This window comes from Sparassis crispa, assembly GCF_003851025.1.
Source record: "Sparassis crispa DNA, contig_000007F, whole genome shotgun sequence".
In the NCBI taxonomy this organism is placed as follows: Eukaryota; Fungi; Basidiomycota; class Agaricomycetes; order Polyporales; family Sparassidaceae; genus Sparassis; species Sparassis crispa.
Genome location: NW_020939754.1, coordinates 279,201 through 296,432, shown reverse-complemented (window position 1 = coordinate 296,432; position 17,232 = coordinate 279,201). Strand labels below are relative to the sequence as shown.

The window sequence follows — 17,232 nt, the reverse complement described above, 5'->3', positions numbered from 1 at the left end:
CTCTCGGTCATCCACTGGATGGGTGTTGTCTTACCTAGCTGTAAGTGTATGAGAGGATACAGAACAATTTTTACGCTGAACAAGACCATGCCAGTTCTGAGGATCCTTGATGGCTACTCAATGCTCGGGAAACATATCTTCCATGTGTGGAGGAAGGGACAAGCCAAGGAAGACCTTGTCGATATCCCAGTGCTCCTGCTTTGGAGTTCAGTATAGACCGTGAGTCTACAATGCAACGTGTAACGGAAGATTATCGGAGGACTGAGCAGCCCTTCATATGGTGTTGGATGGGTGTCTTGGCCGACGGCAACCGCGAAGGATTAGCGCCCACTGTTGTAGGTCCTATCGATGGCATTCAACGGGCGCTAACATGCATGCAGTGGCAGCCCCGGATATCTCGGTCGACTATCCGCCCTCGCGATTTAATTCCAAGGGATGGCTTCTGTGTCTCTGCGGCGCTATCATCAATCTCAAATCGTTCCTTCATACGCTCCGCGTCGCGCTTGTCCCCATACTGTTCCAACACATGCTGATCATTTGTATTCTCCGCCATATCTTCCTCACCATCATCTTCGTCAGCAAGGTTGTCACCTGCCAGATCTGTCGGTCACAGTTGAAAACTCAATAGCACTGACCTATCGCCGCCACATCTGCATGTCGAGCCATTGGCTATACTTATCGTGGACTGGGGTGTTCCTGTGCTGCCGAAAGTGCCTCTGTATCTCCTCGGCCTTCCGTCGTATTGGTAGTTCGATCTTTCAGAAGCGCGCTGCAATTCCATCGGTGCGTTCATCATACCGCGATAGCGTATTTTTGCTAATCGCCAGACCGCGACACTACATCAGCGATATGAGCGATGATGCACCGCCGTCGACGGCGCCTTGTATGACCAGGTCCGATTGATTCCGTCTAATGAGTGGTCGTGGTCGACTAGGTCTGAGACTCGAATGCAGGCCGACAACTGCGGGAAATCACTGCGTATCGCGTCAAATGTGGTCATCGAGCCTCCTCCAGTTTTGTGGCCTGCGACATTTTTGTTCATTTAGGCATCAGAGTGGAACTTTCCAGACTTCTAGGCTTATGCTGTTGTTCGGAATTGATGGAAGCGCGCACCGCACTAGAGGTGGTGTCATGTGGATGTTGGTCCGATGATAAATGTGAGAGGTATAGCAGTGAGTTCTCCCCTGGACCTCACTCACCGCCCCGATCGCCCACCAAACATGTCGTTGGATACTGCTGAGCAAACAAGGACTTTCGAGGTGAAGGGAGAGGTTAGTTCATATACGCTCATTGATCAGATCAGATTAACCGATACCTTATCTTGATTTCTGAACACACGTTCATTCAACAGAATATCGAGCATGACGGAATATACAGTAACAGAGAAGTCGCCGACGCTTGGGAGAAATGCGCAAAGAGTCTGGCGGAACACGATGAACACTCTATCAAAGCTTGGAAAGAGGAAATTGATACGTTACTTGTATTTGTGAGTACGTTCCGCTATGTTGTTCCACCGTAAATGCCACTGCTGTCAGTGGGACTGATGGTCAGCTCAGGCCGGCCTGTACTCTGCGGTGCTCACTGCATTCAATGTCACGTCGTATACATGGCTGCAACCCAGCCCACCTCCTGATGCTACTGTTCAGCTACTCTCGCAGATATCTCTCCAGCTGGACAGCTTCTCCGTCAATGCTATGAACGTGAACTCCACCCAGGCTCCCTTATCCGCGGTCGCCGTTGCCAGTCTCCAGGCCCAACCGGTATCATCGTCCTCTATTCGTATCAATGCACTATGGTTCTCTAGCCTGATATGCACTCTTTGTGCTGCGTCTATTAGCATCCTGATCAAACAATGGCTCCGTGAATATACCAATGGACTTGTGAGCATCTCCAGGCAAACCGCGCGGACTAGGCAGTTGCGAGATGACGGTTTATCAAAATGGCATGTTGGCAGGATTATCATGGTGCTGCCTGTGCTCTTGCAAGGAGCCCTGATTCTATTCTTGGCCGGTTTGTTGGAGCTTCTGTGGACATTGCATAGCACGGTCGCCATCATTGCTACATTCTTTGTAGCTATGCTGGGTATCTTCCATTTGGTGACCACCATCCTTCCTACTGTCGCAGCCGACTGTTCCTACCAGTCGCCACAAGCACTTGCCGTCTTCGTTGTTGTCCAGTTCGGGAGAGATCTGGTTCTGAAGTGGTTTAATTCCTACTCTTCCATGCAATTCAAAAATCCGTGGCGCAATCTCTACATTGATGTTCGCCTGGCGAGTGGGGAACAACGTTCCTACAATTGGAGAGACAGAGAGAGGGACATTGTGGATCTTCAGAGCCAGGGTCTCGATGGACGCATGCTTATTTCGGCAGACCGTACCTTCAATGACGACTCCTTCCTTCAGGACGTCATCAGGCCTTGCCTTGGAAGTATTGAGGTGGAAGCGGCGGGCCCTACCTTGTCCCATATTATCAATTATTGGCCTTGGCGAAAACTGAGTAGGGGATGCTGGATGAAATGTCCAAAGCGCATGCGGGGGGTGTCTAGGCTGGTACTTGACTTCATGGTGAGGAAGGAAGACGAAGGCAGATACGAGGAACAAGGACGTGATTCGGAGGCCACAAGAAGTGCAGAGGCACGCACGAAAATGGGTGATGCGTTACATCGCCTCTTCTATTCTCCTCGGAAAGGAAAGGGGGACTTCATTGAACCGTGTTTGGAGTTCCTGCACGGATGCGCTCCTAGCTGCATACTTGACTCACCCTTGCGTCAAAGATTCTATGACAACCTTGTGGCACTTTTTACGCATGCAAGAACTGAGATTTGCCAACTTGCGTGGTCAATGGCTTCTGACATACATCGGTGGCGTGTAGCAACACCTACGGTCAGTAATAATGGTATGTAAATCTGCTCTCCATCATACATGTTGACTGACATGAGGGAGATTCATAGCTCTGCGAACCATGTTGGCATATATTCAGACGACTGACATTCAATGTGATGACGAGAAATTCGCCAGTGCCATGATTCAATTGCTGATGTGCATTAATTGCGGACACATCTCCAAGACAGATATGGAATTTTTACAAGTCAAGGTGCTGGAGATGCTGGTTGATCTCTTCCGGCGCTGGCAATCAAGCCCTGTTCAGTCTCCCATGCCGTATGGACTCCTCACTATTGGCTCATTGTTCACTCAGCTGCTCAGACAAAATTCCGGATTCAGGGATGCCGGTCTGATAGACGCACTGACCAGGATATGCTCCACGTATAAGACAGCGAATCTCCTCTCATACGAGTATATTCCATCGGAGAGGGATCAACTGGATGATCTCTTGAGCGATCTGACCTCGTTCAGAACGTCTAATGCAGGTCCGGAGCAGTCGCCAGGTTCTCAGCCATCAGAGCCCCGTGCTCGACACACCACAAGACCGACGGCGGCTGGCGTGATGTCGCTTACCATGGATATCATGATTTAGAATCATCCGTGGGGATTCTAGATGTCCTATCGGTATGTTCAAAATCAAGCATTGCCAATTGTCTCACATTCTTAACAAGTTCTTACGGTGGTAGTCGACTACATCTTATTTCCATCTCCCCCTTCCATCGATAATGCTTCCCGACCTCGCCGTGTTCGTGTTCAAATCCCATCAGCGTCCATCGTCCGCACCAAAATCCGGGCTGCAGCTATTTCCTATTCCATCGCCCAAACCAACTTCGATCCTCCTCGTTTCTGCAAGAGCCGATCAATTAGATGCCTGCAATGCTGGCATCGAAATCCGCTGCCCGTTAGCCCTTTGACTCTTCCTTTGCTGCCGTGCTTTCCCATAGGCATAATCAACATTTCTGTCGTTGCTTTCACTCGTGTTCTCGCACATGCACACGGAAGCTGTCTGTGTTCGCATGGTTCTTTGTTCCATTTTTTCCCGGCCGACTCTCAGACTGACTCTCCGACCATCCTTCTATTAGCCTCGATTTTCTTTTGGTTTAAACCCATTTTTTTGTTGAATGAGATTTGGGGGCAACTTTGATGCTTTGTTGTCTCGAGTGTTTGCACAGTTTGCCACCTTACACTCTCACAACTGTCTCAGTGCTATGCGCTGGCGTCTATGCCATGTAGATATAGTGCGTGAATTCACCCATTCTGACCTTAGCCAACTCATCGGCAGATTACCACGATGTGCATTGGCTCATAGCTTATTCTTAAGTTCATCTGAAATAACAGATTGACCGACTGACTCACTCCCAACTCTCGACAGGCTCAGGGTGTACTAGGCTTCACGGGCACTGGTGTGGCCCTTTTTGTCATTATGTCCTTAAATAAAGACCATAAGTCCATTCAAGTTATTTAAGTATCCTCTTAAGGAAAAGGTGTTTGAAGGAACACGGAAGACAGCGGCGGCGCTTAGCACGCATGTTGGCTATTCAACCTGTCACCTCATCAGGCTCATTTCGAAAGTGTTCGTTCGCCAGGAAGACACTAAATAAGAAGGTATCATATCCAGACTGAGAACTCTCCTAAAGCCCCAGCTAATTTCGTGTCACGTATCAGGATAATTGGTGCTCTCTCTCGTGCCACCAGCGACCTCACAATCGGACGCCAGCTGTGGCAAGGTGCTCAATATCTATCGCACATCGGAAGACTCAAAACATAGAAACATAGAACAGGTCATTTTTTGCTAGACTTAACATGGAAGACAACACTGAAGACTCACACACGGTCGGCGTTGACAATGTCCTAGTGGCACCTAGTACCCGCGTTGCGCCGGAGATCCTGAGGCTCGTCTTTATAGCTGTATATCTCAGTATCGACCGGGGCCACAAGGAATTCGTTGACTGCATCGCCTCTGTATGTTGGCGGTGGAGGACCATTGCACTCGAGACTTCTTCGCTATGGACTCGGCTTGTGATGGACAGCGGCGTCATATCCAAGTGTCATCTCAATAACTGGCTCTCCCGCTCTCGCCGTCGCATGCTTGATCTCCGATTCTACTCGGTTTCACCGAAGACTCTACCAAGTGCAATCCAAACCGCAATGCACGTGCTCGCCCCTCACACCGACCGCTGGGGAACTATGCGTCTCTCCCTGCGAGATTATTCTGAGATGAAGGATGCCCTATCTGGTTGGCCATCAAGCTTACTGGCCTTGGAGGATTTGAGCTTGAGTGTGGCCCACTATATGACTTTCGGAGAGTACGATCTGAAAGTGACTGCCCAAAGACTCCGCCGCTTGGTCCTCCTCAATTTTCCCTGCCTTCCATCTGGTTTTCCGTTCCACCAGCATTTTCCAGCATTGACGAGGGTCCATCTGGGAGGATTAACTTTATATCGATTATTGGGCTGGGATCGTCCGCAGCCATTGGCCTTACTGAATGCCCTAGCTCCCCTGCCTCATTTGGAACACCTCTGCATCATCGATCCGGGAATACGCATCGCCTGGAGTGTCTATAGCATCCTACCACATTCCGATCGAGCGATCCTATCGGCACTGAAAAAGATCCACTTTCAAGCTGTGCATCTCGACTGTATTGTTGCATTCATGAACACGATGGAGGCTCCGAAACTGTCGTCCATTTTGTGCACTGGTCCCTATATGTATTGTGATATGTTTGACAGTGTCGGCTCTGTCGAGCGCGACCACCACCGCCACTTCCCTCAACTTCAGAGGTTCAGGGTGTGTTGCGACAACAGTTGGGTGATGAATGACCCACACTTGTTGGACTTTATTGATGACTTCAGGTTCAAATGGGTGGACTTCATGAATTTTCGTGATAAGATCTCCAAGCTCATCAAACTCGCTGGCGACTGGGAGGATGGGGCGCCGATGAAGTCTTCTCGCCTGATTAGTGTGGAGATACACCTTCAACACCTCTCTGTTCCTGTCGTTGAGCTCCGCCAGCTTGTTGTTGGGCGCCATCATTCGAAGGGCTCTAACTCTTCCCCATCCCAGCCGGAGATGGAGGTGGGCAGCCAACAGCCTTCCGCCCTCGAGGAACTCCGTATCTGCACTTCTGAGCCCATCGCAGAGACAGATCGCGCTTGGTTCACAGGGAAACCGGATCTGAAGCATTTCTCGTGGTCTGATTCTCGTGCATGTTTAGAGGAGAGGAAGTCTGTTGACGAACGTCGACATCTGGGTGGCCGTCTAAGGATGACATTCGCGCCAAAGTGAGTTCGGTGTCAATCTATAAAGTACCTGCATTCCTTATTGTTAGCCAAATTCGTGCCGTGGTTGATGTCCGGATTACACTACAAATGACGTTCGTAGCGAGACTAGCGAATTACTGCACCAAGACGGAGGCTATGCCGCGATCAGCGCGCTCGACATTGGCACGACTCGGACCGGCACGAGCGATCCAGTGGATTATATGGCTGCAACATACGCAGTAGCTGGTCCTGATTTCTAGTCCGAGTCAATTTTCGTAAGCTTCTAGAACAGAACAGAGACTCGAGCTCGACAGAGGGCGAAGTCGCGTTGTCACAGTCGCGACATGTCACCCATCACCTGACCTGGATAACATCTCCTTCCGCCAATGTGAAGTTTGAACTCGACCACATACCTGGTGAACGGCAGTGACACGACTGGCAAGCTGATGACCTCCAATATCCCCACGCAACCTGGGAGAATGGCCAGATAGTATCAAGTTTGCTTGTGCTTTCCGAGCGCGCGCTCGGATTTGCACGCGGTGGTTTCGAATGTAAACCGATGGGACTCTGAGAGGACGACTCTGCTACTTATCACGCGGTGAATATTCGAATTTGTGCGGTTCTGCACTGGTACACTTTCCCATTAGTGTCATTTTTCTGAAGTACGATTCATTTTTTGTCAACGTCTGTCCAATCATGGCGCCTGGCGTTCAATGCACAATTGCTTGAGCTGCCTGATCCGTACCAAATCTTGATGGATTGCACATTCCTTACTTCCCATTTAGAACTTCAGAGGCCGAACGAAGACCATATGCTACGCAGCCAAGGTCACACTTCCTCTTCCAACTCTTCTTGCTATCGATTAATTTTCCGATTTCGAGCTAAGCAGGCACGTTTCTCTTTGCACAGGAGCACTACTTATAGATTAGAGCTTTGCAGCATTCTCGCCTCGTACGTGTGGACCATAGCTGCGGCCGTGGCCTTGACTGTGGCCATAACTACGAAGTAAACGGATCTCCAGCATATTAACGACATGCGTTGCCCGTACAGCATAAATTCAAGAGGAGCGGCTCAGCACCCTTGCGCGTCACTTCTCTCACCTCTCGTACACAGAGTCCAGACGGCGAGTCACCACATTCTTCTGGGCACGTAGAAGCCATATGCAGAACTCAGGCGTCCCAGACGGCCCCATCGCGTTTCGGAGAAGCAATAGATGCAGTACCAGAGTCTCAGACGGAGACATCACATTTTTCGACGAGTGACCAACACGTCTCGGAAGTGCCAGGCAGAGCAATCGCATCTTGAAGAAGGATAATACTGATGCACGTACTAGAAGTTGGGCAGGCTGCAAACGATGTCTCAGGAAGGACCCACTTTGGTGATCGACCGATGTGGGCGCTGCTCTAGATCTCGTCAGTGTCCTCAGTGCGCCGTGATCCAGTCCATCATCCACCTGGCAAAGCGAGGGGCGAACTTATCGACCCTGCCTTGATCAAGCTGCAACCTAGTGTCAGAAAAACATGGGATAAATTGCCCATTGAGCGGTTGTTTACAAGAACTGAAGAGAGTGTACGCTACACCAGTCAACTCCAGAATCATCCAACAACGCAAAGCGAATTGTCACAGCGAGGGATGCCCAACACCATCGTCCAGCAAGATGTTTAGGATACCATCCTGCCGCAAGGACATTTCCTATGAGGTTTAAACATACTGACACCATCCTCACCACCTCTTCAAATTGCTTGGTGCGACCTTGGTGCTCTTCTCCTTCACAATATCATCACCTGTCCTACGCGTCTGTCGGCACTTCGTATTTTTAGATTTAACCGCGTACCAATGTCATTTTCCGCTAGCAGAACTGCTTCACTAGCACGTCCGATATCTGATTGCTATAGAGTAGGAGCCGCCCTGTATGTAGTCACGTCCAACTAGTTTTATCGCGTCCGCTCTATTCACAACGTGAGCCGCGGAGTATTTTGAGAGGAAACGTACTACATCGAACCACCCAATGTCTGTATCCAATATCACAAAATCACCTAAAAAAGCACCCATAAAATGCTCGTACAACAACCACCATAGATCGCTCCCACCCACGATAGCAACCCCAGCCCACCCACCTACGCGCCCCACATGAGCACAACCCCCACAGACGCACCCACAACCCATCCCCAGGCCGTCACCGCGCGCGGCAGCGCCGCACTCGCGCTCGGCGCACCCGCGAGCACCCAGTCGCGCCACGCCGACTGCATCTCGACGACGAACGCCTGGCCCTCGGGTGACACGGCGCCCGGGGAAGCCTGCGCACCCCAGCTGTATGGGTCCACGACGGGCGTGAGGTAGCCCTGGTTCGTGAAGTGCGCGAGGCCAGCCATCGCGGAGTAAGATGGGGACGCGGAGGGCGTGGAGGTAGACGCAGGGAGCGAGGACGTGGCAGTCGAGTTTGTGTTCGCGATGGTGGCGCTCGGGCTGGAGTCGCTGCTGGCGCTGGCGCTAGTATTGGCACTGCTGGAACTACTTGAGCTACTGCTTATCCCGTTATCGCCCGCCGCCGATAGCGCCACGCGCGCGCGCTCCGCATGTGAGATGTACGTGCCCACGTCCGCGAGGAGCGCGAGGCGGTAGACGGTGCTCGCGAGGAGCGCCGCGCTCGATGCGTCCTCGAACGTCGAGCCCTCGTCCGCGTAGTTTGTGAACAGCCCGCTCGCCTGTTGCCGCGTGTACATGCCCTTGTGGATCTCGCCCACCCACGCCACGAGGTCGTTCGTCTGGCTCCGCATCGACCCTGCGTACGCCGAGTGCTGGATCGTACCGAGCACGCGCACCATCCCTGCCGCTGCCCACGCGTTGCCTAGACGGTAATATCGGTCAGTGCCAATTCCGGGCATAAAGCAGGGTGAAGAGGACAGCAACAGCCTAGGCATCTCGCAACGGCAACATGGCAAAAAAAGACATTTCACAACATTAGAGTGGAAGTGCGAGGATCAATAGTGATCATCGTTTCAGGGCGGACACGGCATTAGCTCGCTCTATCTCCGTGAACAGCAAGGCATCCAAAACCAAGTAAAAAGCCCTCCGAACACCACGCACGGCCGAGATCATGGACAAAAACCGCAGACATCCAAAACTAATGATAACATCGCACTCACCCGTCGACCAGTGCCCCGCATCCGTTTGGTTCCCCAACACAATATGCCGCCACAGACTCACGTTCCCATTGAACAGATACTGCCGATAGAGCTTCACCTGCGTGTACGCCTCCGTGAGCAGACTCGCGTTCCCTGCCGTCGCGCCGTAGTACGCGAGGAATGGCGGGACCATGTACACCGAGTCCGACCTGTAGAGTACGGTGAGTGAGCGAATGCATGGGTGAGTCGAGAGTCAGAAGAATTTGCGGCGGCGGTGCGCTGAGAGACGTCCAGGCGGGAAGGTATCCTGCAGCATCGCGCACCGGAAATCACAGTACGGGTGTATGCGTGTTAGGCATCAAGCAAATATCTCAAGGCCACACTGCAGTGGCGTTATAACATGAAGGCCCTGCCTTCAGCATCAGCGCATATACCCAGGCGACGACACGCCGCCCAAGCAACCCCACGGACAGTCCCCCAATCCCGAGAGCGGAACCGGGGGCGTCCGAGTCGCCAGCTCACACACGTAACTCGCGACGCACCAGACCAATGCGCGCAGTCCCATCCAACAACAAATAAGCAAAAAGCAAAAAGAAGGAAAGACGAGAAAAAAAATGCAAAAAAGGGGCATACACCGGCCGAAAACTCACCACAGCTGCACCTCCTCCACCCGATGCGAAATCGCGCCGTCCCCTGTGCGCGGCACGTCCTGCAACAAATACGCCAACTGGTCCCTCGCCGCCCCCGCATAGTCCAGCCCGTCCTCCGCCTGCTGGCCGGTAAGGTTCGCAAGGAGGACCGCAACGCCAATACTGGCCGGGTCGCCCGCGGCGCCGCCGGAGACGTACACCAGCGGCTGGGGTCCCGTCTTGTTCGAGTTCGACGCGGACCGATTCGCTATGACGTTGTGCGCTATGCTGAGCACTGGTGTTAGAGACGCTGGTGCGGGTGCCGAAGGGGAGAGGGAGGAAGCGTTGAAGACTGCGTAGCTGGGTGCATAATATTCGGTTAGGGCTTCGCACTCGGTGCCGAGTTCCCAGCTGGGGGGCGGGTGTCAGCGTTAGATAAGGAAGAGGTAGAACAAAGGAGAAGCGCTTGTTGTGCAATTGAGCGGTATGCGTGGTGCCTGAAGGCAAGGCTGCAATGCCGCCAGAGGATTGACGCTCGCGGAGAGTAAGCTGCGTCTCGTGGGCTCTGCCTTACAAGGCACTCAGCAAATTCACGAGAAAAACTAGGAGTGCAGTAGCGGCAGCAGAGGAAGTGAAGCTACGCAGCGGCGAACGTGATGGGCACGACGCGACGACACGCTCAACGTGAGTACCCTGTCGCAGAAGTAGCCCTGCAGAGAGACGTCGACCACAGCGCTATGGAGCTCCACCTCCTACGATCTCCCGTCGCGAACACCAGTTCTCCCATCTGCGGCAAGCGAGAACACACCAGCTCCACTGAGACAGAGGGATTCCGATTCCCGTCGACCTGATCAGTAGAGTGGGAAATCCTCTGGCAATATACAGTAGCACTCACGCCATCTCCACCGCATGCCCGCCACAGAACGTCCGCAGACGGTGCAGCAGTCACGGCTCGAGCGGAGTCGCAACAAAACAGATACTAATAGACTACCAAAACGATTTGCAAACAGAGTACATGAAAGCGAAATAGATGAAAGAACTCACGTTTGCTGCGCGTTTGCCTGGAGAACGGCGATAACGGCGTCGAGCTGGGTGCCGGTGAGGTTCTGCGCAGCAGCGCGCGCGGCGGCGAGGAACAGAACGGCGTGCGCGAGTACGCGCTTCATGGTGGCACAGAGAGGAGGCTACGAGAGGGAGGAGATATGGTTGCTGACAGCGCTGATAGACAAGACATGTCAGTGATTGGCAGACCGTGTCCGCCAAGGCCCAGTCACCCTCTGGTCGCGTCGCTGACGTGATCGTCCCCAGCGTCGGCGACGCGTCCCCGCCTGGTCACGACCACGACCACGACCACGACGGTGGTGCCCATGGATCTAATGGTAATTGGTAAACGATAATACACAGAAGGACTTGATGCTCGGCGACAGTAGTCAGGCGCGTCGACAGGCTCCAATTCCGCCTCAGTAAGTATGTACTATGTGAGTGAGTATTCAATAATAGTACTTCCGCTGAAATGCTCTGAAACCAACATGGCGGCTTTGCAGGTCACTTTCCCTGCATTGAAATGATCTCCATATTAATTGATCTACTGTGTCTCTGCACCTGAGTCTCTGGTGAGCCGATATTGTCCATCTTTCTCGTTGCCTATGTCTGCATGGTGTCTCACGTGCAGTAACGGCAATGCTCGTTGTATGCCAAACTTCTGCGTCGCAATCTGCTCCCCACTGGCAGTGGCGCTGTCGCCTGTGGCCCATTATCGTTGTACCCGTTCCTCGAATCCTCTCTCTAGCCGCATGTCGTGAACGGAGTCTGTCTGACTCCGAAAGCGTCTTGGACGTGCCGCCTTCCGCTGTATTGGTGGTTTGATCTTCGAAGAACTCGTTATGTTCTCATTTCCGCGCATGGTAATGACTTGTCCTCCCATGTTCGTCTGACGCATACTACTAATCGCTGGACTGCACTGCAGCAGAGCGGTGACACGAACGCAGGGATATTCCTCCGACCCGCCGGAGCTTCGCACCTTAAATTTGAGTGTTTCCGGTGTTTCTATTCCTCATATCTTGGTCGTTAACTTGCAGAAGCCCATATGTGGTGGATATGGTCGATGCCCTTCCGCATCTCGCATTGTGTACACGCTGCTTTCTCTCCGTGCGCGTTGCAGTCATGCGTTCTCGCTCATACTAAGCTGACTTCGAGACTCCGCTGCAGTTGTCTCAGCTGGTCTGAACTGACGCCGCATCGACTTCGATTTTCTCGTAGGCCACCTAGGATTCCCATATTGGAGTTGTGCGTGTCTGCGTGTCTGCTTGTGCTCTGCCAGGACCTCGGAAAATACGCCAAATAACCCTTATCCAGGAGAGGTCAAAATGTCTAAGCGCCGAAACCCAAAATTCGAGGTTTTTGTCCGTGAAATCGTGAGGGTCCAGCGGTTTTATGATAATATGTCTGGATTGGGCATATGGGTTCTGTGAACCGACTTTTTGTCCGGATCGATAGATAAGGCTTCGAAAATCTCAATTTTTGTCCGGACGGCCGGATAAGGCTCTAAGAAATCATATTGTATGCTGTACTACGCCAACTGCGAGAGGAAAGCTCTGAGAAACTAGCCGGTTGCATCACCTATCTCCTTGGTACCCCTGCGCCTCAACTTCTGGAGTTCCAGCACCGCGGAATTGAGAATCTTCAGATTTTGTAGCCAGCGGACGAACATGTCGGAGCTCTATATTAGAAGTCAGTGAACGAAAGCCGTAGGATAGGACTAAGTATTTGAAGGGTACAGTTGACGAGCAACTCAGAGCACGGGAAACGATCGCTAAGCGCGCAGGAAACGATCGCTAGGCGCTCAGCGCTGTCAAACGAGCGGCTCATGGTCGGACCGAGGTATAAGGGTTAGGGTTCAACCCCCCACGCTTGTCTGGACTGAGGCATAAGGCTTCGAGCAGAATTTGGTCCGATTTGTCTGGATTGGATAAGAGTTGAGCGTATTTTTCGGCCAAATTTGTCCGTGAAAGCATAAGGGTTGGTCAGGCTATTTTCCGAGGTCCTGCTCTGCCCCAGAGAAGTTCCGAGGCTTTCCTGCGCGGCATTTAGCTATTTGCTATCACAGCTGATTCTCTAGAAGGTATTAACCTAAGGTGACGCCTCGCTATGCTGCAGGGGCCCGGCAGTTCGATTGATACCTCCACCTGTCAGGCAGGGGGATGAATGATATTCGGAATTACCGCTTTCTACTGGTGGTCTTCTTCCCGCGATGGGTAACTTAACCTCGCATGCTCGTTTGCAGGCAGGCAGCCATCCTTTGCGGTTGCACGGAGGGCATCGGGCGTCTCTAATAGTTCTATCGACTTTGTTCATTTGTTCTTATTCTGGTGGAGCGGTGGCCTTCTATGACCTATTGACATAGAACTTTGAGCGTTTAGCCCGTCGTGGGACGACCATTCGATTTGTGCATATGACCAGCCCCAGACATCTGGCAACATGCACTTCTCTATATCGGCGTGCGAATATCCCAGTAGAGGTATCGAACTTTGTTGAGGTAGGGACACGGCATTGGTTGTGGTATTTGTGTTCACTTTTGTATAGATCAGAACTTTACAGTCCTCAAAGCTTTAACGCTGATGGCTGTGGTTCAGCCTCGAATGGAAGCATGAATCATTTGTCAACCCATTGGAGCCACTGGTTTTAAAAGTACATCATTGAATTGCTCCTTCACCTCTACCCCCACCCTCCCACCCCCAACTCGCAAGCCAAGCATGTCTTCGCCTACTGAAGAGCAGAAACCTGATACCAAGACCGACGTTCGTGTTCACTTAACAGGCGTATAGGGACTTAGACTAATTATGGCTCACGATACTTTCTTTGCTCATATACTATAGAACGTTGATAACCTCGGTACCCCGACCTACACTGACGCACAAATCGCAAAGGCATGGGAAACTTGTGCGAAAGGCCTGAACGAATACGATACAAAGAGGGTGGCGACCTGGAAAGAAGAAATTGATACATTACTTGTATTTGTGAGTAAATTGCACCAACTGCGGACCATAGCGATGACCACTCTGGCTTATCATGATGAGAGAGTGCGACTGACTACGAACCATCCAGGCGGGTCTCTTTGCTTCGGTACTAACCGCCTTCAACATCGAATCGTACCAATTACTACAATCAAACCCGAGCGCCGATGCTACTGTACTATTACTCGCCCAGATCTCCACGCAACTGAGTAGTTTTTCAGTCAGTGCCGGATTCGTCAACTCCACACAGCCTCCGTTGCCACCTACTGCCGTTGCGGGCTTGGAAGCACCATTGATCTCGGCGTCCTCTATCCGAATCAATTCGCTCTGGTTCTCCAGTTTAATCTGTAGCCTCTCTGCAGCATCTATGGGCATCCTGGTCAAACAGTGGTTGCATCAATATCTCAGTGATATGAGCGTCTCTCGCCGTGGTGTCATGCAGTTCCGGAGAGAGGGTCTGGCGGAGTGGCGCGTGGCCATTATCGTAATGGTGCTACCCATGTTGTTGCAGGCCGCGCTCTGGCTGTTCCTCGCTAACTTACTTGAACTCTTGTGGACATTACATCGCACTGTCGCAATTGTTGCTACGGGATTCGTAACCATCCTCGCCGCGCTTCAACTGACAAGCACAATCCTTCCAGCATTTGTATCGAAATGCCCTTACCGGTCTCCGCATGCTCTGGCATTCTACGCCCTCGTCGGGCTGTTCTACCCCTTCGTCGAGCAGTTCTACCCCTTCGTCGAGCAGTTCTACCCCTTCGTCGAGCAGTTCTACGCCTTCGTCTTTCACTTCACATCCCTGGATTTACCGAATATCATAAGGCACATCTTCGCTCTCGTCACTCCCGTCTCCTTCCTGATAAACCGCATGGGGATGGTGATCAGACAATTAATCCCAAGGACGATAGACTACAACTGGAGATTTAGGGACAATGCCACCATAGCTGAATCTGTCGCACGTAACATGCTCGACGTATCCATGCTCGCCGCGGCAGACCGCGCGTTTGAGGAAGACGAGTTCATCAAGAACGTTATCAGGCCCTGCATCCAGAGCATGCCCGATGTTCATTATGCCGAGCGTATTTTTTTCGACGTTGTAAAGCAATGCTCTCATGGTTCCTCTGATGGTTCCTTCACAGATGTAGTAGATCGCTCGGCAGACGCTCTCGCCGATATCGCTCTGGACATCGCAACGGACGAAGGCCTATCTAGGTTGTCTGTTGAACAATCATCGCAGTTCCTTAGTGTGTTGAACTATGCGCTTGGCAATACCACGCGGTCACAACATCTTCACCACGTAGCGGTCGCATTCCTCAATAATGCGGACGTGAAAATTCGCGACCTCGCATTCAATATAATTCATCCTATCAGGAATCATGTGGTGGTAAGCGATCGTGGTATGTATACCCCGTGTTCATAACATGCGCGATGAACTAAAGATCCACAGATCTGCAAGCCATTGTATCATATGGAGATGCACTGAAAGTTGATGATAATTTTGGAAGATTCAGATTTCTGCAGGTCATTGACCTATTGCTTCAGTGCACCTCTTCCGATCACGTCTCTGAAACCCATCTCAGCACCGCACAAACTGGTCTAATGCAGACTCTGCACAAGTTCTTCGAGAAGCCGGAAATGTTCATAGCTGAGCTATGCATGATGCTCAAAATTGGGTGGAAGTTCCAGAGGCTGATCATGCGTAACTCTGGATTCGGGGACGGCGGATTGAGAGAAGCGGTGACCGGGTTGTTCTCTCAGTACGAGACGGATGACAGATTTTCACGCCCGTCCGACAAGGACAGTTTGAAGGAACTGCTGGCTAAGCTCAGGGAGCCCGGAGAACGGAATGACACTCTCGATATGCACGCGCCACCAGGTCCAGGGTTGTTGGAACCCGATGTTGAAGGGTGTCCATCGTCTGAAGGCGCAGCGAGTAACGGAGAAGGACCGTCAAGGAGCACCAAGGACAGCGTTGAAGGAATGGGCTCCCCAAACTAGACATCGTCCTCACGGCCGTGAACCCTCTCTCACTTTGTGTCCCAGGTCACACTTCATCGATGTCCCCTGCTGGCAGGTCCCATGGATTTTTCATCTGGTTTTCTTCTCCCACCTTGTACGTGATTCCCTCATAGAATCGCTATCACGCCGTCTTCAACGCCCCACCATACCTTGCTATCACTTCCCATCTCCTCTTCGTTCGCACCCTTTCTGGGTCTAGACTTCCACTCCGACTCTGGTTTTCCGGTCTCAATCGATCCCGACTTCGCTCTCGACAATGGTCGTATACTCTTTTCTATGCACGTTCGCACTGCCGGCCCATCTGTGGACTTTACTGGTGCGACATTAGGCCTACTCCCCTCCACTCCTTGTAACTTCCTCCACTCGTTCATTGGACCTGCGCACGTTGCGATCCCGTTACTACCTCAAGGCTATTGGCCGGGAGATGGTTCGATAAATTTTCACGCGAATTTCAGGGCCCTCCTGCCCACAGAGCATCTGTTTCAGATCATGAAGCGTCGCCAGATATCCACCTCATCATGCCGTTTGTGCTCATTCGCAGTATGTGCTCTCGAAAGACTTCTCGCAGGATCTTGATCTCCCTGCAGGCGACCCAAGTGCGATGCCCCAAGAATTCTCGGGTAGATGCTACCCGCAGCGATGTGTCTGAGTTCATATTATTCTCTTGATGGTCCGTTCGCTACGTTGCTATCTCTCCGCAACATTTCGATCGACTCGTTCTGGGATAGAAGTGCACGCTCTCGCATTTTCAATTTCAAGGTTTGCGCGCTTGAACCGATGCTCCTTGGCGACACCCACGCGCAGGTAGGTGCTGTACCAGAATCCGTTCCGAAATCTAGATCGGACGCTGACGTGGATAACACATAGATACATGCCATGGACGTATATCTGCTCGTCAATGGCTCCGGCGCCGTCGTCATCATTGATCCACACCTACCTACTCGCATACTGACCGGGCTGCTGAGTGCGATACAAGCCGCTCAGCACATTCGAGACAACGCAGCGGGGCCAACGTACTCGATCGACATCCTGTTGCATCTGGTTCGGAAGGCTCGTGAACGGAATCTCTTTGCGCGTTCGACTGTGCTGAAGGAATTCGTCGAGGGGGCCGTCCCGTCGTAAGCTGCGCCAACCTGGCCATCTCGCCCTACTCTGAGCTGCAGAATGGATCACACCTGCTGGACGATAGACCTTTCGTCGGTGGTGAACAATACACGGGGGCGCCTCGCGCCTCCTACAACTGGATCTCTCTGCGGCGGGAATTAGTGAGCCTCGGAGCGGGAAGCGGAGGCGGAGGGTCATCA

General features: G+C 52.1%; 5 protein-coding genes across 5 annotated transcripts; 4 read left to right on the top strand and 1 right to left on the bottom strand.

Moving 5' to 3' along the window:
* Window positions 1-1,220: 1,220 nt before the first annotated feature.
* On the top strand, window positions 1,221-3,474 carry SCP_0800930 (hypothetical protein; the record flags this gene model as incomplete). The annotated part of the gene is made up of 4 exons (XM_027760688.1): window positions 1,221-1,271; window positions 1,352-1,486; window positions 1,557-2,895; window positions 2,951-3,474. 4 exons carry the CDS (start codon window positions 1,221-1,223, stop codon window positions 3,472-3,474), a joined length of 2,049 nt encoding a protein of 682 aa, XP_027616489.1.
* A 1,211-nt stretch (window positions 3,475-4,685) lies between these two features.
* On the top strand, window positions 4,686-6,167 carry SCP_0800920 (hypothetical protein; the record flags this gene model as incomplete). Its single annotated transcript, XM_027760687.1, has 1 exon — window positions 4,686-6,167. The coding sequence occupies one exon, from the start codon at window positions 4,686-4,688 to the stop codon at window positions 6,165-6,167; it is 1,482 nt and encodes a 493-aa protein (XP_027616488.1).
* A 2,092-nt stretch (window positions 6,168-8,259) lies between these two features.
* SCP_0800910 (hypothetical protein) lies at window positions 8,260-11,062 on the bottom strand (the record flags this gene model as incomplete). Its single annotated transcript, XM_027760686.1, has 4 exons — window positions 8,260-8,990; window positions 9,289-9,476; window positions 9,918-10,307; window positions 10,941-11,062. The coding sequence occupies 4 exons, from the start codon at window positions 11,060-11,062 to the stop codon at window positions 8,260-8,262; spliced, it is 1,431 nt and encodes a 476-aa protein (XP_027616487.1).
* A 2,586-nt stretch (window positions 11,063-13,648) lies between these two features.
* Window positions 13,649-15,907, top strand: SCP_0800900 (hypothetical protein; the record flags this gene model as incomplete). The annotated part of the gene is made up of 4 exons (XM_027760685.1): window positions 13,649-13,693; window positions 13,772-13,912; window positions 14,001-15,306; window positions 15,357-15,907. 4 exons carry the CDS (start codon window positions 13,649-13,651, stop codon window positions 15,905-15,907), a joined length of 2,043 nt encoding a protein of 680 aa, XP_027616486.1.
* A 798-nt stretch (window positions 15,908-16,705) lies between these two features.
* Window positions 16,706-17,050, top strand: SCP_0800890 (hypothetical protein; the record flags this gene model as incomplete). The annotated part of the gene is made up of 2 exons (XM_027760684.1): window positions 16,706-16,732; window positions 16,796-17,050. 2 exons carry the CDS (start codon window positions 16,706-16,708, stop codon window positions 17,048-17,050), a joined length of 282 nt encoding a protein of 93 aa, XP_027616485.1.
* Window positions 17,051-17,232: the final 182 nt, after the last annotated feature.